Genomic DNA, 26,847 nt, shown 5'->3' on the forward strand with positions numbered 1-26,847 from the left:
CTCTCAGTTCAGCATGGCTGGGGGAAGGATGACCTCGAACATCCTGGTAGCCACAGGCATTGACTTTATTTTTTCCTCCAAAGGGGCCCACCCTGGCAAGTGATCAGTGGCCATCCCTGGGGCCCGGAACCATTATAGCTGGTGGCTGCTGAGCACCCTCCATTTTTTTTCTGTGGGTGCTTGAGTACCAAAGCACCCATGGAGTTGATGCCTGTGCTGGGAGCTGTCTCCCACTTGTCAGCTTTGCTCCCTGCTTCAGAGAACTCTGCAGAGCAGTGCGGAGGAGACAGAGACAGAGCTACCACTGCAGGAGGCTATGGGGAGTTTTGGGGCTGGATCCCACTCGCTGCCCTAGCAGTGAATTATGCCCAGGCGCCCCTGCACACACAGCCCAGGGAGTGCAGGGGGGCCAGAGACCGGAGCGGGGACCAAGTGGCTGTCTTGTAGGGAGGGGCAACTGCCAGGGTGTCAGGGGTCATCCTCCCCCAGCCATGCTGAGCCAGGAGCTCTGCCCTCCCTGGGGCTGTTTGTGCAGGGGCATCTGGGCAGCATGCACCAAAATCTGGCTGTGCTCTTGGGACCAGGAAGCAGCTCTCCTTGCAAAAAACCTTCTTCTGATCAGTCTCCACTGAAAACCCTGCAGGCTCTCTGACAGTGTGCTGGCAGACCGCTGTTCAGCAGATAATGGGTTAACGCTGATCTGAGCTGCTGCGGTTTGCAAAGGGCGATGTGGCTTCTGTTTGTAACAGAGTGCAACAGACTGCACCACCCATTGTCCACACAGACAGGCCTAAGGAAGTTGCCCCAAGGAACTCTGGGATACATCTGGAGGACTTCTGGGACCTGAGTCAAATCGGCCACATGCACACAGGTAAGCAATAGGGCTTGGACTATAGGTCCCACTTAACACGGGCTCAGACCTGCCAGCCCTGCAGGGTCCTGGACCATAGGTTCGAGCCCTAGGTTAACACAAGTGGTGTGGGGATGCAAGGGAGATAAGGCTTGAGCCTGGGCTTAGATTGATGTGTAGATATACCCTTAGTAATAAACCTGTCAATAGCTTACTATAGGTTTGGCTGCCAGCATCTTTGGTGTGAGATCTATGATACAAATCAACTCCAGTGAGTGACGTGTCTCTTGGGAGCTGTCCACGCTCCTAATTCCCCCCCAGACAGCTTGATAGTCCTGGTCTAAAGAAAGGGATGTGCTAGTGTAACCCACCCTTACCCAGCATGGCTGTGTCTCCCTCTAGTGGCTGGACCACATGAAAGAGTCGTGCTAAAATCACTAGAGTTTGCAATACTGACAGTTCTCCACCTCGACCTGAAAACACGATGAAAGGCAAAAACTCACAAATTTTCCCTAACTACAACTGGTCACCATCTCCTATTACTGCCAACAAGGTTGAAGCCAGCAATATGGCTACCATTTCCCTACATTTCATCTGCTCGTGGAAGTGAGGCTGCCCTTGATAAAGCTGGCTGCCACCTCCGACTGTTTTCAATGAGATGGAAGCCATGCCCACAGGCAAAATGTCTGCCACTCTTGTTTGGGGGCTAGATGGGACATAAGGACTGTGAAGATCTCTAAGGACAGTGCTAAAAGTAGATGGAGCAAGTGAGAGGGAGCAGGGCAATGGGGGGGAGACGGAGGCAGATTTAGGGGTGCAGGAAAATGGGCTGCAGGGTGATGTGGGGGACAGCAGGGAGCGGATTGCAGGGGGGTCTGGAGGAAGTGGAGTAGTATTTGGGGGGTGGAGTGCGGTCTAGTTTCTGGCGGAGACGTGGTGGTTGGGAGATCAGCGAAGTGCTGCTTCTTGGAAAAGGCTAAACAAATCCCATAGCATGTTTACAGGGACTTTGTCGCTTATACCCTTATAAGAATAAGTTTCAAGTTCTTTAATATGCATATCTGTAACTCATCAACCCTAAAAAGTAGTATAAGGTCTATGTGCGAGTGTGAATCGTGATTCATTAATTAGGTCAGTGGTTCTCCAACTATTTACAATCCAGCCCTTCTTTTATCCAAAGAAATAAACATGGAGGGGAGAAAGTCAAGACAGTGATTGGAAAGGGATAGAAGTTCCTCTGCGTTATGGATGAGGAGAAATTAAATGCAGTCTCCATCTGAACAGCCAGGGAGAGGCATGAATTTCTGTGTACATTAAAGACGGACTGATTTTTCAACCTGATATTATCTCACAAATGTTGGCAAAGGAGTAGAGTGGAGTTAAAAAGAAAAAAGACTTAAAAGACACAGATTGTTTTTACAATCACATGATTTTGGTGGGGTCTAACTCATAATTTTTCATGTCTTCATGTTGGCAATACTGGGTTGTTGGGGATTTCTTTTGTCTTAAAATAATTCTGTCTGTGACATCAAAATATGCTGCATCTGGGATTTGCTAAAATCCACCAGACTCTGTCCTCAACTGCACGAAGTTCACACTCAGCGCTAATGAGGAGACTGGAGAAACTGGTTATAAGCCACCTCTGCACTCCCCTGATCCTGGGCCAGGTGAGAGACAGTACGGCCTCTGGTCTAACACAGAGGAACCTCAGGGCTGCGTCTGCCCTAAGTTATCCCCTATGCTGTGCCAGCCTAGGATAGGTGGAGCACCAAGCACTCTGCCCTGAACATAAACCTCCATGCTCCTCCACACCCCCTACATGGAGGCAGGGCGATGTGGGGAGTCAGTGATACAGAGTTAGCTGTACCTGCTTTCTACGACCTGAGGATTGCCCTGAGTCAGGGGGATCCTTGGCTGTCCCTTTAGGGCAGCTGCCCAGCTGCTTTCCCTGCTCAACAGGGGCTGAAGCCTGAGCCAACTACGTGCACTGTAGGCTATTGTGGTCATGGTACACTGAGTTTAACTCATAATATCACAGTGATACCAGGCACGCACTAAAGGGACCCAGCTGTTACTTACCCCAGTCTCTGCAGTTTGCAGTTTGGATGTTTCAGCCCCTCACACAGCTGCCGCATTCCTGAATACTCCAGTTTGTTCTGCCTTAGATCTAGGTATGTCAGGGTCTGGCTGGCGCAGAGAACAGAGGAGAGATCCCCACAACATGCAGCACTGAGACCACAATCGCACAGCCTGCAGGAGACAGATATATACAGAGTAAAATGACTTGTGTATGCCCCATTCTCTGCATCTCCCCTCACTAAGAACCATGTGTATCTCCAAAGGGATTCTTAATTCAGAAACAGTGGCTAGGAATAATGTTATCTACTTATTTTGACTGAAATAATCATAAAACGATGCCAAGTGAAAGTTGCATCCCTTTAACATATAATTAACTATATGAAACCCCCGTATGTCAAGAGAATATTAAGGATGCAAGATTAAGCACCCAAAAGTTAGGAACTGCCAAGCTTTAGGCTGTCTAGGCAACCTTAATTTAGCTCCTTTCTATGTGTGCATTTTGATATAGTCTGGGCAGGGAATTCTTGTTGCTGCTGGGGCTGGGGGTGGGGAGAAGTGGTATGGAGCTCTCCCTCCTCCCCCATACCTCTCCTGCTGTCCATCCGCCTTCCTGCCAACTTCCACCTGCTCTGGAGCTGCTGCGGAATCATTGCCTTTCTTCTTTGCAAGTGCATTGTGGTGCATGTGTCCCCCCTCAGACTTCCCTCTCCTTTCTCCCCTCAGTTTGCATTAGAGGACTGGTGGGCCTCCTTCTCTTTCCTCTGCCTGCCCAGCAGTCCCTTCCACTCCCCGCTCCACACACACACAACGTCCCCCTTGCGGTTCGCTGCCCCTCTCTCATGTGGTCCACCTTGTGATCCACTTTCTCCCATGTTGCGTTGCCTGTTTCCCCTGCCCTTCCCAGCCAGACCCCTCGCTACTTGTTGCCCTTTGCCCCACCCAGCCCCACTTGCCCACACTCATGTGTGCCTGTGTTTTCCCCCCATTTTGTTTGATTTCTACTCAACTGTATTCCCCCCCCCCGCCGCCCACATACCCCTTCACTCCCAGTGCGACTGGAGAAGCAGACCCCACCACACATACTGTTTAGAACAATCCCCCTCAGCTCTTCATTTATTGGATTAATTCCCCACTTAAACTTTGCTCCCTCCTTACGCTTCTGTGATCTAGTGGGGAGAAGATATTAGCTTTCCCCCAGCCCCTTCCTTATATATCCCTCTCAAGTGGCTTTTCCTGTCACCTGTCCTCAATGGGAGAGCCCGCCCCAGCCTTGGGCAAGGCTTCTGCTGTGGTGTCTTGGTCCACGGCGGGAAGCCTGGGACTGAGGGAGGGGAATCCCCAACCACTGTTCACACACCCCCTAGGCTCTCTCCCCTTTCTGCCCCTACGGCTACCATCAACACCTCTGTCACCACCATCGTCACTCCTTCTGGGGCAGCAGCAGAAGGCACAGCCAGGGACTCTGCTGCCAAACCCACCACCACCCAGGGAGCCCCTCAATCAGGAAGAAGGGCCAGGGCAGAAAAGAGGGAAAGAGCCCTGCCCAGAAGGCTCCTGCCGCTGTGGTGTTGGCTGCAATTGCTGCAGCCCGGCTATCAGCTGCGGCTCCCCGTCCCGCTGACATCCCTTCCCCAGTGCTGCTGGAGGGCAATGGGGTGTCTGTGGACTTGGTGATTCTGCAGACTTCTCAGTTCCTAACCTGCCACGGGACAAGCTGTAATTGTTCCTGAAAGACTCACAAGGATCCAGGAGGAAGGAGCAGCTCACTCTCTAGCATTGGGAGGATTTTGATCTTGTCTTCCACAGTGTGACAGTCTTATTGGGGGAGGATGAAGGGAGCAAAGGGCAGTGCTCTGCAGCCTACCAGTGGGCCTGCAACTTCCATGACTCCCTAGTCACCTTTGGGATCGAGCACAGGTTGCTGTGTGGTTCTGAGGGAACAGGCAGCACCACCAGCTGTGAGGATCTTCAGCTCCGGTAATGATATCTACACCATCACACTCTCAACATCAGGGGCTGTAGTGTGAGTCTCCACAGGTGCCAGGTACTGTCCTACCTTCGCAAAGGGGGTGGATACTCTTTGATCTTCCTGCAGGAGTCTCAATCCGAATCAGCTGTCAAAGCCAGCTGGTAGCTGGAATGGGGGTGCACGGTGTATACCAGACAGATCACTGAGTTTTTGGGATGGATGGTGACCCTGTTTTCATCAAAATTTTGCCAGCTCACCTGCTGGATCACTGCATCCAGGTGTAGCATCTGATCCTCAATCCTGGGTAGGGACTTTAACATTATCCTTGATGCGTGCATCCTCACTGGCAGATAGACTTGTCAGGCCCCCACAGACACCCTCAGGCAGATCATCGACCATCCTTCCCTGGTCGAAGTCTGGCACAATCACCGCCTGGATGATTCCACCACTGTGACCTGTGTCCAGGTGGAGGAGTCTCATTCATGGCACTCCTGCTTGGACCGTATCTATGTCTCCTGTTTTACCATCTTGCAGGCCAACTCCTCTGGACAGCCCCGTTCTCGAGTCACCACATGGTGGCTGTGATGGTTGTTTTAACACTTGAGTGGCCAGTGCTCGCCTACTAGCATTTTAACAAGATCCTGCTGGAGGGGTAGACTTTATAGCTTCCTTCTGGGAGTTCTGGCTGGTGGGGGAAGGGGCAGGAGAATGCCTTTTTCTCAGCGCTGAGGTGCTGAGACATGGGGAAGATGCACGTTGGGCTTTTCCATCATGTCTACACCCTGGTGGCCAGTTAAATGAGGGATAGGATAATAGAGCAGTCAGAGAGGGAGGTTTTGGAGCTGGATTGGTGCATGACTGTTTGCCCCAGGGATCCATAGCTCTGCAGGGAGTGTCAGGAAAAGCAGGATAAGGTCTAGGCCATCAACAACAGGCCCAAGGCACTTTTGTTTGGTCAAGTTCCTAGCTCCTTTGAGAGATGGATTGCAGCTCATGCTTCATCTGTGCCTGGAGAAGAGGGGTGTCACCAGCCACCTGGAGGAGGACAACACCCCTCTCATGGATCTGGTGGAGATGCAGGGAAGGGCAAAGGCTTTCTACACCAACCTTCTCCCTGGTTCCAACCAATGCTCACGCATGCAGGGTCCTGTTGGATGAACTCCCTCTGGTCAGTGTAGGCAACCAGAACCAGCTGATGCTTCCTCTCACTCTGGCCAAGTGTTCAGAAACCCTCCCTGTGATGCCCATAAACCAGTCTCCAACCATCGACAGGCTGACCATGGAGTTCTACTGAATGTTCTGAGACGTCCTTGGCCTGGACCTTGCTATCATCTGGCCAAGTCCCTGGGGAGCAAGGTGCTCCCCCTGTCATGAAGGAGGGCCATGTTTGCTCTGCTGCAGAAGAATGGGGACCTCCATGATCTGAAGAATTGGCACCCAGTTTCCCTGCTCAGCACGGAGTATAAGGTCATAGCAAAGGCCATCTCGCTGCAGCTGATGTCCATGCTGGTGAACGTGATCAACCCTGACCAGACCTACATTGTCCAGAGCCAGACCATCCTCAGCAACCTTTAGCTGCTCCAGGACCTTCTCCACCTCCACAAGTTGGACCCATGGATGGTTGTGTTGGTGTATGCTGATGACTTACTCCTTGTGGCGCAGGACCTGGGAGACCTGGTAAAGGTGGAAGCTTGTTCAGGCATTGATTCAGCAGCCTCCTCTGCTCAGGTCAACTCCCGTGACCTGATAGTCAGGGACATGTGGCTCGTTCTCACCTCCACTCCATGCCATCCCGTGGGGAGAAGCTCTGCTGCTCTATCTCTGTGTTTAACCTCTCTGCCACTTGTGGGACTGGGTAGAGAGCCCTTTCCCCTTCCCCTCCCCCTCCCCGCTATGCTGTGCAAACCTGATTGGCTGGGGGATGGGTGCCTGTCCGAAATGACACAGAATTCACTACAGACCACCTGGGAGGGTTAGAGCCAAGGAACAGACAAGGGGTAGGATGAGGAACAAGCCCAGGAAAATTTGGAGAGAGAAGAAAGGAAGAGATGAGCAGCAGAAGGAGCAGCAGCCTTGAGCTGGGGAGATAGAGTCTGAAGCAGGAGCTGCTTTGAGGAAAGCCAGATGCTGCACTGGTGTTTGCAAAAGGGGACTCTTACAGACACACAGCTTGGAGCCAACAGGACAGCTGAGCCCACACAGCAAGACCCACCATTCTGAGCTCAGAGCACATGCTAGCATCAGAGTGCGTGGACAGGTTGGACTGACCCAACCAGGTGGCGTTCAGGGTGTTGCATGGGTACAGGACAGAGAGTCTGTGTGTGTCTAGCCAGGCATGAGGGAGGGCTCTGTGCTGTATGCTGTGCCAAAGGCAAGGGAGTCTGTGTAACTCCTGCTACAGAGCCTAGCCAGGTGGAGATGGTATTCCTGGCTTTGCCCGTCTAAGATAAAAGTGTTTTTCTATTGTTAAGTGTTGTGACTCAGACCCCGTAGGAGGGATGGCTGGTGTTTATACAGAGACACATGGCTGGTACCTGTGACCCTTTCTCAACTCTGGGAATCCCCCGCCTGACACATCAATCTTCCTGCACTGGAGAACTGGATTGATCTGGAGGCTAGGGTGTCTGACCAGCTGTGGACATGGATGGGGCTGCTCCAGAGCCTTTCACTTCAGGAGAGGGCACTGCTGACCAACCAACTAATTCTGTCCATGCTCTGGCACCTGTTTAACACCTGAGCCTGCCGGGAAAGCACTGGGTGTCTGAGCCTCCCATTGGGAGAGGGCAGGCAAGGCCTAGTTTTCATCCTCAGCCAGGCCCACATGTTCCACATTCAAGCTCTGCAGAGACTCCTTTATGGTGCTCGTAGTCTGGCATGAGGTGTGCTGGTGCACGCATTCCTCCGCCGCTTCTGAGGGCTCTGGTGTGACTGGAAGCTCTTTTATATCCATCCAAGAAGTCTCCCTTGAGACTTGTCCTAGCTGCTGGTCCAAGTAGGACCTGGGAGTTATTTTCAGCAACCTGGTACATAGCAATCACCAAGGGGGAAGACCTCAGGTGGTATAGTCCCCCTTGGTGCACCAGAGGATGGTCCTGGCTGGTGTCACCAGAATTGAAGACCTCCTGAACTCTTGTGAGAGGGACTGGGTGGGCCCTCTGGTGTTTGGCCAGAGCATGGGGTTGACCACCCCGAGCATCTCGCATTGTGTGCTCCAGGAGGTGTGGGCTGCCTTGCCCCCTGCGTCTCTTGTGTATCTCACTACTCACCCCGGCCCTCCAGCGCTTGTCGTCAGGCCTCTCCCCGGGGAGCCTCCTCGGCTGCCTCCACAGGTTTTCTGAGCAGGATGAACACAATCCAGTGACTCCATCTCTGAGCTGTGTTCTGAGAACATCTCTACACACTCATGCTCCACACTTCGCCCTCCTGTCCCACCCTGACACCAAGTGGTGGGACCAGCTGCCACCTGTGGAGGGCAGGGACCCCTGATGGGCCAGCCTGTACTCCACCCCAGTACGGCAGCCCACCAGAGATCTCAGCTAGTGGCTCCTCCATGGCGCTGAGCATGGCGTGTGATTGGTGTGGTTCACGGAAGGGACACTTGACTCTTTTTCAACAAGAGGGAGACCCTAGTCCATGTCTACACAGAGTGCCTCGGGCTGCAGCCCCCATTCTGGATCCTCCAGCTGAGGTTCTGGCTGCACCCCCACTTGTATTTGCAAACCCCATCCATGGCCCCACAAATGGAGATGTCCTCCTCAGCCGCCTCCTGGCACTGGCGAAGATGGCCTTCCTCAGACCAGGAGGAAGGAGCTTGACAAGGGAGTGCTCTGTGACTGTGGGACCTGTTTCTGGTCCCATGTTTCCTCACATTTCTGGGCAGCTCCTCTGAACAGCATTCACTGGCTCCTTGGACTCCTTTGATGGTGTGATGAGAACTATCTGGGGTTCTCTGCTCGGTGTTCCCTTCCAGATCCCTCGTTTTGTCCATATGACCTTTACTCCCCTCCCTGTTTTTTATTTGGTGTCCTCTGTAGTCATAGAATCATAGAACATGAAGGGATCTCAAGGGGTCATCTAGTCTAGTCCTCTGAACTCATGGCAGGACTAAGTATTATCTAGAGCATTTCTGACAGGTGTTTTGTCTATCCTGTCCTTAAAAATCTCTAATGATGGAGACTCCACAACCTCCCGAGGCAATTTATTTCACTACTTAACTACCCTGACAGTTCAGAAGTTTTTCCTAATGTCCAACCTAAACCTTCCTTGCTGCAATTTAAGCACAATGCTTCTTGTTGTATCCTCAGAGGTTAAGAAAAACAATTTTTCTTCCTCCTCCTTGTAACAACCTTTTACATACTTGAAAACTGTTATCATGTCTCAGTCTTCTCTTCTCCAGACTAAACAAACCCAGTTTTTTTTTTCAATCTTTCCCCATAGGTCATGTTTTCTAGACTTTTGATGTTTTTTGTTGCTCTTCTCTGGACTGTCTCCAATTTGTCCACATCCTTCCTGAAATTTGGTGCTCAGAACTGGACATAATACTCCAGTTGAGGCCTAATCAGCATGGAGTAGAAAGGAAGAATTTCTTCTTGTGTCTTGCTTAAAATACTCCTGCTAATACATCCCAGCATGATGTTCCCTTTTTTTGCAAGGGAGTGACACTGTTTACTCATATTAAGCTTGTGGTCCACTATGACCCCTAAATCCCTTTCTGCAAGTACTCCTTCCTAGGAAGTCATTTCCCATTTTGTATGTGTGCAACTGATTGTTCCTTCCTAAATGGAGTAATTTGCATTTGTCCTTGTTGAATTTCATCCTGTTTACTTCAGACCATTTCTCCAGTTTGTCCAGATCATATTGAATTTTAATCCTATCCTCCAAAGCACTTGCAACCCCTTCTCAGCTTGGTATTGTCCGCAACTCTGTATGCCATTATTTAAATCATTGATGAAGATGTTGAACAGAACCGGACCCGGACTCTGCGGAATCCCACTCATTATGCCTTTCCAGCATGATTTTGAACCACTGATAACTACTCTCTGGGAATGGTTTTCCAACCAGTTTTGCACCCATCTTGTAGTAGCTCCAGCTAGGTTGCATTTCCCTAGTTTGTTTATGAGAAGGTCATGCAAGATTGTATCAGAAACTTTACTAAAGTCAAGATATACCACATTTACGGCTTCCCCCCATCCACAAGCCTGGCTACCCTGTCAAAGAAAGCTATCAGGTCAGTTTGACATAATTTGTTTTTGACAAATCCATGCTGACTGTTATTTATCACCTTATTATCTTTTTGATGTTTGCAAACTGATTACTTAATTATTTGCTCCATTATCTTTCTGGATACAGAAGTTAAGCTGATTGGTCTGTAATTCCCTGGGTTGTCCTTATTTCCCTGGGTTGTCCTTATTTCCCTTTTTATAGATTATCACTATATTTGCCCTTTTCTAGTCTTCTGGAATCTCTCCTGTCTTCAATGACTTCTCAAAGATAATCACTAATGGCTCAGATATTTCCTCAGTCAGCTCCTTCAGTATTCTAGGATGCCTTTCATCAGGCCCTGGTGACTTGAAGACATCTAATTTGTCCAAGTAATTTTTAAATTGTTCTTTCCTTATTTTAGCCTCTTCTGATCCTACCTCATTTTAACTAGCATTCACTACGTTAGACATCCAATCACCACAAACCTTCTTGGTGAAAATCAAAACAAAGAAGTCAATAAACACCTCTGCCATTTCCACATTTTCTATTGTTATCCCCCTCTCCCCCACTCACACACATTGAGTAGTGGGTTATACAGACAACAGCCTCTTTCACTACACAAGCCCAAGTAGTAATACAGAGCATTTCCTCCCTGTCCCCACAAACACACCAGTCTGAACCCAGGTCATTGATTAGTAATTTCCTTTCTTTATCTGAAGAATGTATCCCTGGAAGCAGCATGACTGTATCTCTCAGTGCTAGGACCAAGGTTCTACCCCATGCTTCAGACACCAGGCTCTCAATAATAGATTCCTTGGAAGGTCTGAGTTCCTCAGCTGTGTCGATGCTGCAGGTTTTGTCTGAAGCTCCATCAGAGAGCAGGTGAGGAGATCTAGCCCTTCCCATAGCTAACACACAAATATTTATTCTATTTGCCCATTTATTATTTATGTTTACAGCTGGTTCTGAAGAATGATGGTATTTTTTCTTCCCAGTCTCTTTGGGAGTGGGAGCCAGTGTTACATTCATGTTAAAACCCTAGGCTTCAGAGCCTGAGCCCCAACTTTAAAGCTCTGTCTGCACAGTCTCCAAATTGCAGCACAGACATACCCTCAGACTCAAATTCCAAGCTATGTGTCTTGCTGATGTTCAAATGTACCCCTCCCAGCCCATCTGCTTAGCACAACTGGGTTCCCCGCTTCCAGAGGGGCTTTCTGGGTGTGTGAGAAATGATCTTTGTCCCTTCCCTGTATCAGCCCCACCTACCATGGCTCGAGGTGGGTTTACAGGGCTTGCAGCATGAAGGGATTCACAGTGAATCCCAGAGAGTGCTCCTTTTAGTATGTTTCAGAGCTGGGACACAGGGGTCTCCACCCCAGGTAAATGCAGGATGCTGTCCAGGCTAGAGCTGGGCATAGAATGGATTGTTCAGTTTGCTGACAACTTCAAACAATTACAATAATGTTTCATTTAGAGTTGAATGGAAAATGAAACTTTTCAAAATTTTTGATGAGTTGAAAAGTCAGAAAAAAAAATTCAAGTTGAAACGTTTCATGTTCACCCATCTCAATTTTTTCATTTTGATTTCAGGCACTTTTACCAATAGCAAGGGAGGACTAGATTAATCATATGGCTGGAGGAAGTGCTGGTGGTGTCCTCTGGATAAGTGTTAGTCCAGTGTGATCTGTGAGTCCTAGATACAGCTCCCCACAGCCCCCAATGGAGAATGGATTTGAATTTGGGACTACAGGATATTCTGGTGTGGGCCTTTCTCAGTCTCTCCTATTGAAGTTCCACTTTTTATAAATAATTAAATAGCTAGTGGATCAGGGACGTGAACTGAGGTCTCCAACCTGCTAGCTGAGTGCCCCAACTCATCCATGGGCAGTAGAGTCATTCTCACTGTCTTTCCCTGGCCCAATGACTATTCACTGTCATTAATTAATAGTCATTCTTACCACTATGAATAACACAATGGTAGGTTTAGGAGAGAGGTGTTTTGATGGAAATGACAAGGAGAACTCCATTAGGCAGGAATTCTGGAATAGTTCTGAGTACCACTTTGTCTGGTAAAAGCTGAAGAAAAGGGGATTTATTATATAACACAGTTAACTCAGTGACCCTTCTGATGAAGTTGATTTTAATTGTCACAGTTCAGGGACCTGCACTGTTATTTCCCCTCATTGGTCCAGCAAGGTCTCCCCCACTCAGGCTTCCAGCTCACCTGGCCATTGCCTTTCCTGGGAGGAGACCCATGTCTTTCTCCTTTCTCACTTGGGTATTTTCAGGCTGAACAGTTAGTTCCCTGCCATCACTCTGTTATTCTCAGCAAACAACAGTCTGCCTAAGCAGGCCTGCTCCTCTTCTCTTCTCAGAGATGATACACAGCGTAATGGCCCCAGTTATAAGTTATTTTTTCAGGGCATACCCTGAAAACACAGGCCACCCTTTATCAAACCAGATGACTAAGCCCTTAGTGTGTTGTGGAAAGTCTGAGACAGGGCTAGTCAGCAGGGGCCTCCTCTCAGAAAAATTCCAGGGGATGGGGAGCGAAGTTGTGTCAGCATATAGAACAATATATGTGGATATATTACATCCTAGAGAGGCGGGGAGTGGAAGACATAATGGAGCATACAGACCTACAGAAAGTCCAGCGGGAAGCAGGGACAACTGCCCCCTAGAAAATGATGCCCCTGCTGGTAAGTATGAGAAGATATAAATTTGTTTTTACAGCTTTACGGAGAGGTACTCACTTGGGGAGGCGGAGAAACCAGGATCAGAGTTTTGGGCAGCTGTGCACACTGGGGTATCCCGATGTGTAAACAGAACATTTGGGCAATTGCCCAAGCCATGGGTGCCTCCTTCCATAGGGGAGGAGAACAATAAACTAGAGAGAGCTGTTTTCTTTTGTTCTTCCTCCTTGGACGGGATAATGTGCAAAGGGTTGAGACCTATTCCCTTGCTAGTGCACAAGGAGATTGGGCCCATTTGCACAGTACATACGAGTCACAAATGCTTTTATAAGAATAACCCAAGATGGGAACCTTCCAGCTGCAGCAGAAGACGCAGCTGTTCCTACATGTCCTGTTATTCCCCAAGCCAGTTCTGTGGATGAACTCACTGTGTTGGCCTCATTATTCCAGGATAAGACCCTAAAATCTGGACCCCTTAAAAACACCAAAAATGCCATAGAGATTGCCTGTTACAGACACGGCCCTCAGGGGATCCTTTGCCTTCTGTGATTTATTCTGTAACTCAAGTAACTCAGACCTTGTTGACTTTCCTGTATGGTGTAAGAGGATCAAAAAAGTACCACATTGGCTAAACAAAGTAAAAGAAACAGTTAGAGGCAAAAAGGCATTCCTACTGAGGAAAACAGAAAGGAGTCTAAACTCTGGCAAGTGAAGCGTAAAAATATAACTGGGAAGGCCAAAACATAATTTGAAGAACAGCAAGCCAAAGACTCAAAAAGTAACAGCATAGAATCATAGAATATCAGGTTTGGAAGGGACCTCAGGAGGTCATCTAGTCCAACAACTAGCCCCGAGATGAATCATATCCATCTACATGCTGCCAGGTGGAGCTTCAAGGCCTTGCTTGTGGGCTGATGGGGTTAGATGGCAGCGGAAGCACCTCAGCCCTTCAGGTAGTGTGTCTGATGTTCTTGGGAGAGAATGGGAGTCCGGGCATTAGAGGTTAGCGGCATTAATCCCAGTGGTATGGACAGATTCTGCAAAAGGAGGCTGATTTTGCTATTCACTCTGCTGATATAAGTTTTAAAACCAATTCTTAATTAAAATGCATTGGTTTTAAAACTTATACCAAGAGGCCGTGGAGTTAGTTGTCTAGGGTGGCCCAGCTTTACTTACATTTTCAACTCTCACAGGCAGGACACATTGTGAGTCCTTCCTGCAAGTGCTGTACATACACTTGATTTTCAGATTCTCTTTGTAACTGCAGGGAGCAGACACCAGATACGCACCCTGTTGAGCACTTTACATAAAGGACACCCATAAATGCATAAAGGAGGCCAAATGTTACTTACCGCAGTTTCTCTAATTTGCAGTTCGGGTGTGTCAGTCCCTCACACAGCAGCCGCACGCCGGCATCTCCCAGTTTATTACCACTTAGGTCCAGCTCTGCCAGGCTCTGGCTGGTTCTGAGAACAGCAGCGAGATCCCCACAGCCAGCGTCTGCTACACCGCACTCCTCCAAGCTGCAGGAGAGAGAAAGACGGAGAAGGAGGATCAGGGTGTGAACGGGCTCATCACAGCTGTTCTGACAGGCGGCCCTGCCCACCTGCCCCTCTCTCTGACCAATCAGCATCCAGAATGAGTCAGAAGTCCCGCTACAGACTGACTCAAGCCCACGTCCTTATCCACTGTCTAAACTCCACCCCTTGCCATTTACCCTTCACCAGTGAACAATAACAATGGTCTGACACCTCAAAACTCTGCCATTGACAAATGAGGAATAAGGTTTGGGGTAAGACTCCTTCCTTCCTTCCTTCCCTCCTGAGCACCACCCCCTCACCCTCTCCACTGACCAACCAGAATTCAGAAAAGGTAAAAAGTTGCCCTTTAAGTCCCGACCACTCAGCTCCTGACCAATCAGCTTGGACTTTGCACTGATCAGCCCTGGGATGGTGTGACCCAATCAGAGCAGGCCCCACCCCAGGCAGCTGGGCCAGGCTCAGAGCAGGACGAGCTGGAATATCCTGCCCCCTCCACGCCCCTGGCACGAGCTTGGCTGCTCCCCTGCAGAGTGCAGCTGTCTCCTGTCTCTGACCCCAGCTCTGACCCTCAGACATGGGGCGGGGAGGCAGCTGGCAGGCCCAGCACTGGCAGCCTCTCTTCCTCTGAGACCAGGGACCAAAGTGGGGGAGAAACAAAGAGTGGAAGATCCCCATGGCAGGGGGTTCCCCTAGGTTTCGGGAGGGAAGAATCCCTGAAAGGAGGGCGACTGTGTGACCCAGTTATACAGGTGTCTGGTTTTCAACTGGAAAGTCTAGTCGAAAGGGGACCTGTACCGTATCCGTCACAAGACACAAAAAGTCCAGATACTGCAGGTGGTGGGGAGGAGGTGCAGGGAGGTGACAGGTTGTCAACCCATGCCAGCCCCTGCTCATTCAGGACCTCTTCCTACATGCATCTTGTGGGTAGTCAGGCTCCACATCGAGGGGTGAAGCTCACATCCCAGCCCTGGGAGCACAGGGAGCCAAGCTCGGGAGTCGGGGGGGGAGATGGGGCGGTGGAGGGAATTGAATGATGAGGAAGCGGGAAGGGTAAGAGCAGCTAGCAATGGGGGAAGGCAGGGAGAGGAGTGAGTGGAGGGCCTCAAGGGAAGTGGCTGAGCGGGGGGAGGTTCCAGCACTCCTGCTTTAGTGTCCAGTTTTCAGAAATTAGAAAATTGGCAACCCTACTCTGTTGGCAGGGCTTGTTCCAGAGGCTCTGGAGGGGTGATAAAAGCAGAAGTTCTGCTGGTTTCTGTAACTCACCAGCAGAGTCTGGGCTCCTGATGGAGCTGCCAGCCAGCTGAGTCGGTAACCATGGCAGCAGGCCACCTATGACCATGTGCACTTCAAAGACCACCCGCAAACATGAGTGTCTTTGCCCTCCTTCAAGAGCTCACAGCAAGCCCCCTGCACTCTCAAGCACAAGCCCTCCCCACATCCAAAAGCTGCTAAATCTTGCACACATGTTGAGACACCCCTCCCACCAGAACTGTCACCTGCACGGCCTCCTTCATCACCTCAGTTGCCTTAAAAATATTGTTACTCTGCCAAATAGAGGGGAACTTCAACATTTGGGAGAGAAAAAGCCGCTGAATTCATACAAGGGAGAGAAGCAGGCATTCCTTGGGGAGTCCCCAGGTTCTGTCAGGGTTTGTAGAACCCCCAAGATATTTTGGAGGCAGGAAGAGAGGAGCCTGCAATGGGGGTTAGGGGAGAGATTCTAAGATTGGGTCAAATAGGGGGAGAAAAACCCCAAAGGTGTATGTGAGAATCTGAGGGGATAAACCCTATTTTGGGGCGGTGTGAAGAGAAGAGGGCATTCAAGTTGAAGCAGAAGAGGAACCCCCCCCCCAAAAAAAATTTAAAGGTTAAGAGAGAGAGAGAGGACACCTGAGAAGGTAAGGAGAAAGAGACCCCAAAGTGTGGGGAGGACTTTTGAGCGGAATGGACCTTACTTGGAATTAAAAGGAGACCCCTTCTGCCACTCAGTGGTAATAAAGGGAGTAAGGAAAGAACACCCCCCCCCCATATACACACCCTGATATCTTCAATGAAAGAGATAAGGCTAAGGCAGGTTTGGGAAATACCCACCATGGTGTAGAGGAAGGAGACCTCCAAAGAAGAGCACTGAAAGTGGGGAAAGACTGTAAAGGAAACAGGGGACACTCCTGGAAAGTAATATGAAGGACAGAGGAGAATTAATAAGGATACAGAGAGCAAGACAGAAAGAATTAATGAATCGTGGAGGGAGTCTCTAGGGAGCAGCAGGAGGAAAACGGAGAAGATGGAGTGAGAGGGAGGAATGGTAGGAAAAAGAAAATGGTTAAATTTGAGGGCAAACACAGACACTCAAAAGACTGAAGGAAAAAAGAGACAGAGAGAGAAGAAAATATCTGAGCAAAGGGAGAAACAACAGAACAAATACAAAACAAACTTAAAAAAGGGAAGACAGAGTGGCACTTAGAATTTTTTTATAAAATATTTTATAGTAAGTTTGATGTTAAAACGTTGCATTAAGATTCACGCTCAGTGTATGTTGCCAAATATTCAAAAATGACAAGTCAGGCCGCAAAAAGTCTTAAACTGAGCATCGTCATGTGACCGTCTTAAAACTCATGAGATTTAAAAAATATATATATCCTGAATTCATTGTATTTGGCACTACAAGAAGGATGTGGAAAAATTGGAAAGAGTCCAGCGGAGGGGAACAAAAATGATTAGGGGACTGGAACACATGACTTATGAGGAGAGGCTGAGGGAACTGGGGATGTTTAGTCTTCAGAAGAGAAGAATGAGGGGGGATTTGATAGCTGCTTTCAACTACCTGAAAGGGGGTTCCAAAGAGGATGGCTCTGAACTGTTCTCAGTGGTAGCAGATGACAGAACAAGGAGTAATGGTCTCAAGTTGCAGTGGGGGAGATTTAGCTTGGATATTAGGAAAAAATTTTCACTAGGAGGGTGGTGAAACACTGGAATGCGTTACCTAGGGAGGTGGTGGAATCTCCTTCCCTAAAAGTTTTTAAGGTCAGGCTTGACAAAGCCCTGGCTGGGATGATTTAGTCGGGGATCGGTCCTGCTTTGAGCAGGGGGTTGGTCTAGATGACCTCCTGAGGTCCCTTCCAACCCTGATATTCTATGATTCTGTGATAGCGGCTTAGTGGGGTAGATGGTGACAGAAACACCTCAGCACTCCAGGCCATGGATCTGATGTTCCTGCGACAACAAAGGGGAACCTGCATTGGGAATTAGGGGCATTAACCCCAAACCTCCAGTGAGGGACAGCAGCTGGTGCAACAGAAGGCTGATTTTGCAGATGACTCTGCTGGTGCTTTGGGGGCAGATTTTCCAGGGGGCTCAGCATCCAATCTGCAGATCCTTTGAAAATCTGGTCACAAGTAACACAATGGGAGCTGCTGGGTGCGGAGCTCTCTTGAAAATCTGGCGTCAAGTCCTGAGAGTTCACCAGAACCTCAGAGGCCTGGAATGGGGCTTCTATCTTGAAAGCAGAAGAAACAGAGCAGAAATGTATTGAAAGACAAAAAGGAAGAGCCACAGCTTTCCCCAAAAGGTTTAGTTTCTTATAATGAGTCCAACACTGGCACCTGCTCTCACCTGCCCTGTTTGTAACTGTAAACACACATCCCCATCCCCAACAGGCTGCACTTCAGAGGGTGTTTCTTGAAATTGGTGGTGGCTCTCAGCTGGGAGCACAGTCAGCCCCAGCCCTGGGGACATCAAAGGCAGAAGCCACCATGGCTGGGGCTGAAGCTTAAACCCAAACTGAGTATTTCTGCTCAGATGGGGAGATTTAGAATCCTCAGATCCCTTGTATCTCTTTTGTTTTTATTCATTGTATACAGTAAAAGCTGTTTTATCTGGCATGTTGGGAGAATGGGGGAGGGGGGTGCTGGAAAGGGAAAAATGCCGGTTAACTAAGAGGGAGGGAGTTTGGGTGCAGGAGGCACAGCCAATGGGAGCTGCAGGGGTGGCGCCTGTGGTCAGAGGCAGCATGCAGAGCTGCCTGGCCACACCTCCGCCTAGGAGCAGCCGGGACAGGTTTCCGCTTGAGGGGAGCTGTCCAAGTTGAGCAGGTCCCGGATCCAGCACCCTGCACCCCCTCCCGCACCCCAAACCCCCTCCCACACTCAAACTTCCTCCCAGAGCCCACGCTTCGCACCCCCTCTTGTGCCCCAAATCCCTGATGGTCCCATGCCAACCAGACTATGAACTGGCATTTCAATGAAGATCAGAAATGCTGGTTTATAGAGATTTCCTATTGGTGAAGTGCTGGATAAAACAGCTTTTACTGTATATGAAAATTCAAGGTGTCAAAATTATTAGAATAATCTATAAAATAGGCTGTTAGCTGAAAGGTAACAGTGACCTCTTTTTAATAAATGCATTTTATTAAAAGTTGTTTATATACATACATATATTCCCTGAAAAACAGGGGGCTGAGGAGCTAATTGTCAGGTGTGGGCTCAGATTTATGTAGTTTCCATTTTCCAAACAGGGCAGGCCGGGACATGTTGTGACCCATGTACTGGAGACACTGAACTCTCAGGTTCTCCATGTAGCTGCAGGGACCAGCCACCAGCCATGCACCCTGTCAAGCTCTTTACATAGAGGATGTCATAAATACAAAGGGAAGGGTAACCACCTTTCTGTATACAGTGCTATAAAATCCCTCCTGGCCAGAGGCAAAGTCTTTTTACCTGTAAAGGGTTAAGAAGCTCAGGTAACCTGGCTGGCACCTGACCCAAAATGACCAATGAGGGACAAGATACTTTCAAATCTGGGGGCGGGGAGGAGGGGGGCGAGAAAGGCTTTTGTCTGTCTGTATGATACCTTTGCCGGGAACAGATCAAGGCCTCCAACTACTGTAAAGTTAGTAAGTAATCTAGCTAGAAAATGTGTTAGGTTTTCTTTGTTTTGGCTTGTGAAATTCGCTGTGCTGGAGGAAATGTGTATTCCTGTTTTTCTGTCTTTTTGTAACTTAAGGTTTTGCCTAGAGGGATTCTCTATGTTTTGAATCTGACTGCCTATAAGATTATCTTCCATTCTGAACTTACAGGGTTGTTCTCTTATCTTTTTTTTATTCTTCTAATAAAGTTCTGTTTTTTAAGAATCTGATTGGGTTTTTTGGGTCTTAAAAATCCAAAGCTGGTTTGTGCTCACCTTGTTTATTCTCAAGCCTCCCCAAGAAAGGGGGTGTAAGGGTTTGGGGGGATATTTTGGGGAAATAGGAAATCCAAGTGGTCCTTTCCCTGTTCTTTGTCTAAATCACTTGGTGGTAGCAGGATACTGTTCAAAGACAAGGCAAAATTTGTGCCTTGGGGAAGTTTTTAACCTAAGCTGGTAAAAATAAGCTTAGAGGGTCTTTCATGAGGGTCCCCACATCTGTATCCCAGAGTTCAGAGTGGGGAGGGAACCCTGACAGAGGACATCTGTAAACACACAGATGAACCCAAATCTTACTTACTTCAGGCTCTGTAATTTGCAGTTTTGTTTCAGTCCCTCACACAGCAGCTTCACGCCGGCATCTCCCAATTTATTACCACCCAGCTTCAGGTCTGTCAGGCTCTGGTTGGTTCTGAGAAGAGTGGCGAGATCCCCACAGCAAGTGTCTGTGAGATCACACTCCTCAAAGCTGCAGGAGAGAGAAACACAGAAAAGGAGGATCACGGTGTGAACAGGACTCATCACAGCTGTTCTGACAGGCGGCCCCACCCACCAGCCCCTCTCCCTGACCAATCAGCATTGAGAATGGGCCAGAAATTCTACCCTAGGCCCTGTCTCAAGCCCCACCCCTTACCCAATAAGTAACCAATGTTGCATGGATCTTCCTGCTTAAGCCCCACTGCTTCCCCTTCAGAAATAACCAGTCAGCACTGAGAATGGCCCAGATATGTAAATCCCCAAAACTTTGTCACTGACCAATGAGGAATAAGATTTTCAGTAAGAAATAAGATTTTCCTCCCTGGGTAGCCCCCCAGCCCTTTCTACTGACCAACCAGAATTCAGGATGGGCACAGTCCTGCCCACTCAGCTCTCACTTAAGTCCTGCCCACTCAGCTCTCAACCAATCAGGTTGGACTTGGCACAGATCAGCCCAGGAATGGTGCAACCCAATGAGAGCAGGCCTATCGCTACAGGGAGGCTGTAGGGGGAGCCCCCTCCGCAGGCAGCTGGGCCAGGCTCAGAGCAGGAGCTGAGAGATCCTGATCCTCCGCGCCCCTTGCACTAGCTCTGCAAAGCACAGCCCTCTGACGTCCCTGGCCTTGGCTACTGTCAAAAGGTCAGGATACTGGGCTAGATGGACCATTTGTGAGCCAAACTCTCAGGCAAACCAGGGTTACTCGCTCAACTGCCCTTCACACAGTGTCTGCACTGACTCAGGCCTCAGGCACGCAACAACAACCTATCCCTGACCAAAGCCTGGGTCACGTGTCTCCCAGGCTCAGGTATTTCCACAGGCCCACCAGAGCTGCAGATCAGTCTGCACAACAGCACTACCTGACCAGGAACCCTCCTGCTGCCTCGCAGTGCATCAGATTCTGGAGACTCCCAACCTACTCCTGGCCCAGCCTTGCCTGAGCCCTGTCCCAGTATTGTCCGTGGCCTACTCTAACCTTGCTCCAGCCCTGTCACCGACCTGCTCCAGCCTTGCCTCTGCCTGCTGATCCTCCCCAGACCCTCAGACTCTGACTACTCGGCTTCAACCTTTGGCCTGTATATGGACACTGGCTTCAATACTGTCTTGGCTTGTCCCTGGACTCTGACCACCTGCCCTCGACCTCTCTCCTGCCCCTGGACTTCAGTTACAGTTCAGAGTCTGGTTCATCTACAGACTTTGATCGCAGTTTTGATCCCGGCCTGTTCCTGGATCTCATTTGCAACACCACCCTTGGCCTAAGCCCAACTGTACACCTACCTGCAGCCTACACTCCAACCCCTAGGCCTGCTTTTCAGAGGCACTGCCTGACACCATTGGTCTGACCCAGTATGGCTATTCTTTATTTTGTTGATCACTACCCATATATATGTAAATACACAAAAACACAAACGTTATCTCCCCGCATGTCTTTAAGGGTTGAATCTGAGTTATTTATCCTGCAGAACACTTAACCCTTTCTGGTCATGCATCACAGTAGGTTTGAGGTTATTTTAAGAAGAGGCCTTGGTTTTATTCAGTTATTTGGCAAACAGTCAAAAACATTCATTCCGATTAAAAGTTTACTGATTAAACAAAGAAAGAACAAGAAGTCAAAACAGTCATTTATACTGAAAATGTGGCTGAGTGATTATGCAAAACACACTAAGTCAAAGCCTTTGAAGTCTTTCTTTTTTTGGAGGCAAAATATCAGTCTCTTATTTCCAGAACAACCTTTCCTTGATGAAGAGGAAAGGAGTAATTTTACTCTCGGTCCTGATGTATAAAAGGCATTTACTTGTCCTGTTTTTTAACAAACTGACAGACATGAGGTGGAAGAGAGATAGGATAGAAAAGAAGAGTGAAATATTGGTTTTGTGGATGTTTTTGGAACACAGTATTGCTGGTTATTTATATATGGATGCTTTTTGGCTGGCAAATCGACCACGACACCAACCGCCAGGACTCTGTTTTACAATCTGGTCAGGGACGTTAGTTGAGTGGATCTTTTCTTCCTGGACAAGGCAGGCTTGGATGAATACAACATATCTAACTTCAGGATTTGATGAAAAGCCAAAAGAGAACAGAAGGAAAGAAAGGGGGGCAGAAAACAACAAAACAAAGGAAGGGAGAACAATGCAGGATCTTATGTGCTTCTGTGGTGCTGCTAGTTACATACCCCACTGATGGGCTGGGGATTGGATGTCATGATAATGTGATGACGTTCAGCACTCACAGGTGAAAACAAAGTTCCTCAAACAAGTTTAAGGCCAGCCGGCTTTCCTCTCAGGAAGAAAGTCCTTTAGATGAGCCAAGATGAGTTGCAGTGCTGGCAGTCTGGGGGGTGAGCTGGTATGCAAGGTGGGATGGGAGATGAGAGGGAAAGCTCATCTGAAGTGATCTGAATATTTTTTTCCCAAAGTCTTTTTTTAAGGAACCCAAAAATGGGAAAAGTGGGCTTCATAGTTCATCTCCCTTACCATTTTGTCCACCAATTAGGCCTAATATCCTTCACACCAATATCTGACTCCACATCATCTGTTTTTCACAAACATAATTTCAGCAGTCCTTGGATTATATTAATATGGACTTTTTGGTTTAGATTAATCTATTTTCTCTATCTGGTTTTCTTGCACCTCTGACAAGATTCAATTTTGTAAATAGCTTGGCCTGTTTTTCATGGTTATTAACATCTTGTGGACTCTCACATACTGTTTACATTTGAGCTCACAATACGGATACAACTTTTAGGCCTAATGGTCACAACAGCTCCAAACTCTGACAATTAGACCTGGGGAGGAGAGGCAGCTGCCAGGCCCAGAACTGGCGACATCACACCCACCTTCCCACTGAGACCAGGGATCAAAGCGGAGAAAGACAAAGGAGAAAAGAACCTCACAGTAAGGGGGATCCCTGATATTTGGGGAGAGAAGAGCCCCTGAGAGGGGGCGACCATGTGAAACTGTTGGTAGGGCCTGTTTCACACTCCCTGTTGAGTTTATAAAAGTAGACGTTCTGTTTGTTTCTGTAATGCTCCAGCAGAGTCTGGGCTCCTGATAAAGCTGCCAACCATCTCAGTGGGTATCCATGGCAGCAGGCTGACGATGACCATGTGCACCTCAGGGACTACCGCCAAGCATGGCTGTCTTTGTCCTCCTTCAAGGCCTCAAAGGGAGCCCCCTGCACACCCAAGCATGAGCCCTCCCCACCCCCAACAGCTGCCAAATTCTGTACACACATCCAGACATCACACCCACCAGAACTGGACATGGCATTGACTCCTCCATCACTACAGTTGCCTTGAAACTTGGTCATCCTACTGAAGGGGGAGCAGAGCGCCCAGTGCTTGGGAGAGAAAAAGAGTCACTGAATTTGTATAAGGGAGAGAAGCCCTCAATCCCTGGGTGAGCCCACAAGTTCTGTAAGGGAGAGCAGAGGCCCCAAGATGTTTTGGAGGCAGAATGAGAGAAGCCCCCACTGGGGCGAGGGACTCTAAGGTTGGGGTGTAGATGCGGAGAAAAACCCCATGGGTATATGGCAAAATTGGGGAGATAAACCCTAACTTGTGGGGCAGGAGCTGGGGAGCAAGGACAGCATTCAAGATAAAGCAATGGAGAAAATCCCCATGAAATTTACAGATAAAACAAGAGAGAAGACACCTGAGAAGGTGAGGAGAAAGAGACCCCAAAGTGGGGAGAGGAAATTTGAGGGGAAAGAAGGACCCCAACTGGATCCCAAAGGAGAAAACCCTGTTCCCACAACAGTAGAGAAGGAAAATAAGAAAGAGACAAGAAAATACCCTAGCAAAGAGAAATAAGCGAAAAGATTTAAAAAACAGGGGTGGGGGAGAGGAGAAATAGTGGAACTCAGTGTGTTTTTAAGTTATTTTGCAGAAAGGTTGCAACCAAAGGGTTGCAATAATATAGCTACTCATTGAATGTTACCAAATAATGAGTCAGGTATCAAAGAATCTTAACTGACAACAGTCACAAATCTGGCTTTAAAAATCATGAAATTTTCAACATTATCCTGTATAAGACAGTATCATTCTCTGTGATAAAAGGGGTCTCAGAGGTCTCAGGGAAAGGTAGAGGAATGTGAGTCCATCATTTCTGAGATCTGAGTCAGGAATAGCCTTACTTTTTGTTTATAACAAAGTGTTAAGTGTGAAATAAAGGGTTTTCAGTCCTGATTTAACTGTAAATCTTAATGCATACTTAATAATGGAGATGCTACTACCCCTCTAGACGTTTTCCAAATTAAACAAATTTCATGCTGGGTTTTAGAATACAGTTGTGCGTACATCTATTGGCAAACAATCATATGTATTTGAGGTCATGTGGTTTTGGTGCACATCTCCCATAACAATTTGTGTTTTGATACACTAGTGCAGAGTTTCAGATGAACACCAGATGAATGATCTTCTTATTCTAAGTGAATAGAATTTTGCATCTGAAATGTATGAAAAACCTGCTTTTACTGGTTTGGAGTCTGGTGTATATGATGGGCTCATTAGTAGGTTCCCAGTTCATACGTGATTTTTCTGCAGAATCTGTCATAATGAGAGCTACTCCCTCTGAATGCTTGTTGTCACTATGCCCTCAGTAAATCTGATGTTTCTTCTCTTGCCTGAAGCACTTCTTATCCACATCTCTCAATCTGCTCTCACCGATGCCAGGATTTCAAGTCTATAGTTGTCCATAACTCTCATGATCTATAAGATCTTTGATCTTTGAAACATTGTTCTCACATTCCAGTAACCAACTCTGAAGTGTTTTCTTGCTGTCAGCATCAAAATTTTCAGGGCCTTGGCCTCCAGAGACTGGCTTTCATCGGGAGCCTTCCTGAAGCACAAAGGGGCAGCAGTGTTCATTTTTACCGGAACGGTAGCCTGGTTCTGTTTCTATGACTGGTGAGGTGTTTTTACAAGACTACATGTTTAGCTCTGCACTCAACCCTCCCCACTTTATCCGGGCTTGGGACTGACAGACACATCCCACAAGATGCAGCAATGCAGAAGTGTATTTGTAACACAAATACCAGTCTAGCATAGGTAGACAGCAAATGCCAAGAAGACCGAGACTTAGCTAATGATATTGCGCTATTGAGCAACAGCCCTGAAAAGTTACAAAGTCAGACAACTTGGGAAAAATAGCAGGCCAAGCAGGGCTCAGAGTTAATTATGCTAAAACAAACATCCTTGAAACCCAGAGGTCAAGCAGTAACAGCACGTTAGAATACAAAAACATCAGAAAAGTAGAACAATTCGTCTATCTGGGCACGACCATATTGATCAACAGATACCTCAAGAAGGAAGTGACATCAAGTATAGGAAAGGCATTTACTAAACTCAGCAATTTATGGAAACCAAAGATATTCAGCACCAGAACAAAACTGAGAATCTTCAATTCAAACATAATCTCGGTGTTAACATAAGGCTGCTAGAACTGGAGAGCTACCAAAACTTTAGACAGAAAACTAGATGCCTTCGAAAATAAGTGCCTGCAAAAGATTCTTGGCATTGGTTGGAAAGATGTCATCATCAACAAAAAGATCTGAGAAATCACCAACTAGCAGCTCATTTCCAACACAATCTGAGGGCACACTGGACATAGTTGGGGCATGTACTGCAGATGCCAACACAGACTCCCACATGAAGTTATCAAGTGAAAATCAACTGCTGTGAGAACACAAGGGTGTCCAAGAGAAAATCTGAAAAGAAACCTTAGCAGGGAGGGCAGAATAGTCCATCTAAACACTTTAGAGCAAATGGAAGCAGCAGCAAATGACAGAGAGGAATGGAAGAGACTGGTTTACACCCTGCGTGCCAACAATGGCAAGGGAAGGATGTAATCACATAATGTAGTAACTCCAGCAGTGCCTGGGGCTCAACCAAGAACAGGGCCTCATTGTGCTAGGAGCTGTTCAGAGTAGTAGCTAGTCCCTCCCCTGAAGAGTTTATGATGGATGGGAGTTGCTAGGTGGGGATTAGCTAAATGGAAGGAAATAGAAAGGGGGTGGGGAGGAAGGAATGAATGGAGCATGGAAAGTGGCTGAGATGCACTGACTGTGAGGGGAGGGGAAAGGACAGGGTTGCAACACGTAGCCAATCAGCACAAGGAACAGAATGTCGAGAGTGACAACTTGTAGCAGGCTGTCTGACGACATCAGTGTCCATCAGCCCTGCTGAGTCTGCTTCTCTGTCTGCTCCTACTGGCTGGGAGTCATCTCTGGTCCTCGGCTTGGTTCTGGAGTTTCATGGAGGATTAAGACCATGGCATTAAACTGACCGCAGAAGCTGACCGGGACCCAATGGAGGGACTGGAGCACTGACGTGATGTGGTTGTAGTGGCATAAACCACAGAAGAGGTGGACAGTCCTTTTCTATCAGCTGCAACATATGGATTGTTAGATTCAGCACAATGAATTACAGTGATCTGGTCCGGCGATGAGTAGACTGAACTATTTGGCTAAGTCCTTGTCTGGGCAGAATGTGTGAAGTTTCTGAGCAAACTGCTGATTCCTATTCAAACTCTATCATAGGTCGTTTCTCTAGAGCACCCCTGTGGGGTGACGGTGGGCACCTTTCTCATCCCTAAGGTCCCTTTCTGGCTGGAGGTGTCGCTATAGCACTGGTTTGGATTACAGGGTGCTGTCTCCTAGCTGTTGGTCTTTGGGGTGTGTCTCCTCCTCCTTTAAGGCATGGCCGCAGTCAAAGACAGAAAAAAGCAAAGAAAATAATCCTGCAACCCACAAAACAGCCTGGGCTCACCCCGCTGTTCCTCGCAAGCTAACAGCTAAATAGTCGCTGAGAAGGGGGCTGGGTTTCTAACACCCTGAGTGTCTGAGAGATCCAGGCT

The 26,847-nt window shown here is 48.2% G+C and overlaps 1 protein-coding gene across 1 annotated transcript in view; it reads right to left on the minus strand.

Moving 5' to 3' along the window:
* The window catches only part of LOC140913584 (NACHT, LRR and PYD domains-containing protein 12), a 176,261-nt gene that overhangs the window by 24,815 nt on the left and 124,599 nt on the right, over positions 1–26,847 (minus strand). Inside the window, exons 7-9 of the mRNA XM_073350311.2 lie at positions 19,817–19,984; positions 14,146–14,316; positions 2,930–3,100 (exon numbers count right to left, since the gene is read on the minus strand). Coding sequence (XP_073206412.2) covers positions 2,930–3,100; positions 14,146–14,316; positions 19,817–19,984 — 510 coding nt within the window. The remainder of the gene's footprint in view (positions 1–2,929; positions 3,101–14,145; positions 14,317–19,816; positions 19,985–26,847) is intronic.

This window comes from Lepidochelys kempii, chromosome 6 (assembly GCF_965140285.1).
Source record: "Lepidochelys kempii isolate rLepKem1 chromosome 6, rLepKem1.hap1, whole genome shotgun sequence".
NCBI lineage: Eukaryota > Metazoa > Chordata > Testudines > Cheloniidae > Lepidochelys > Lepidochelys kempii.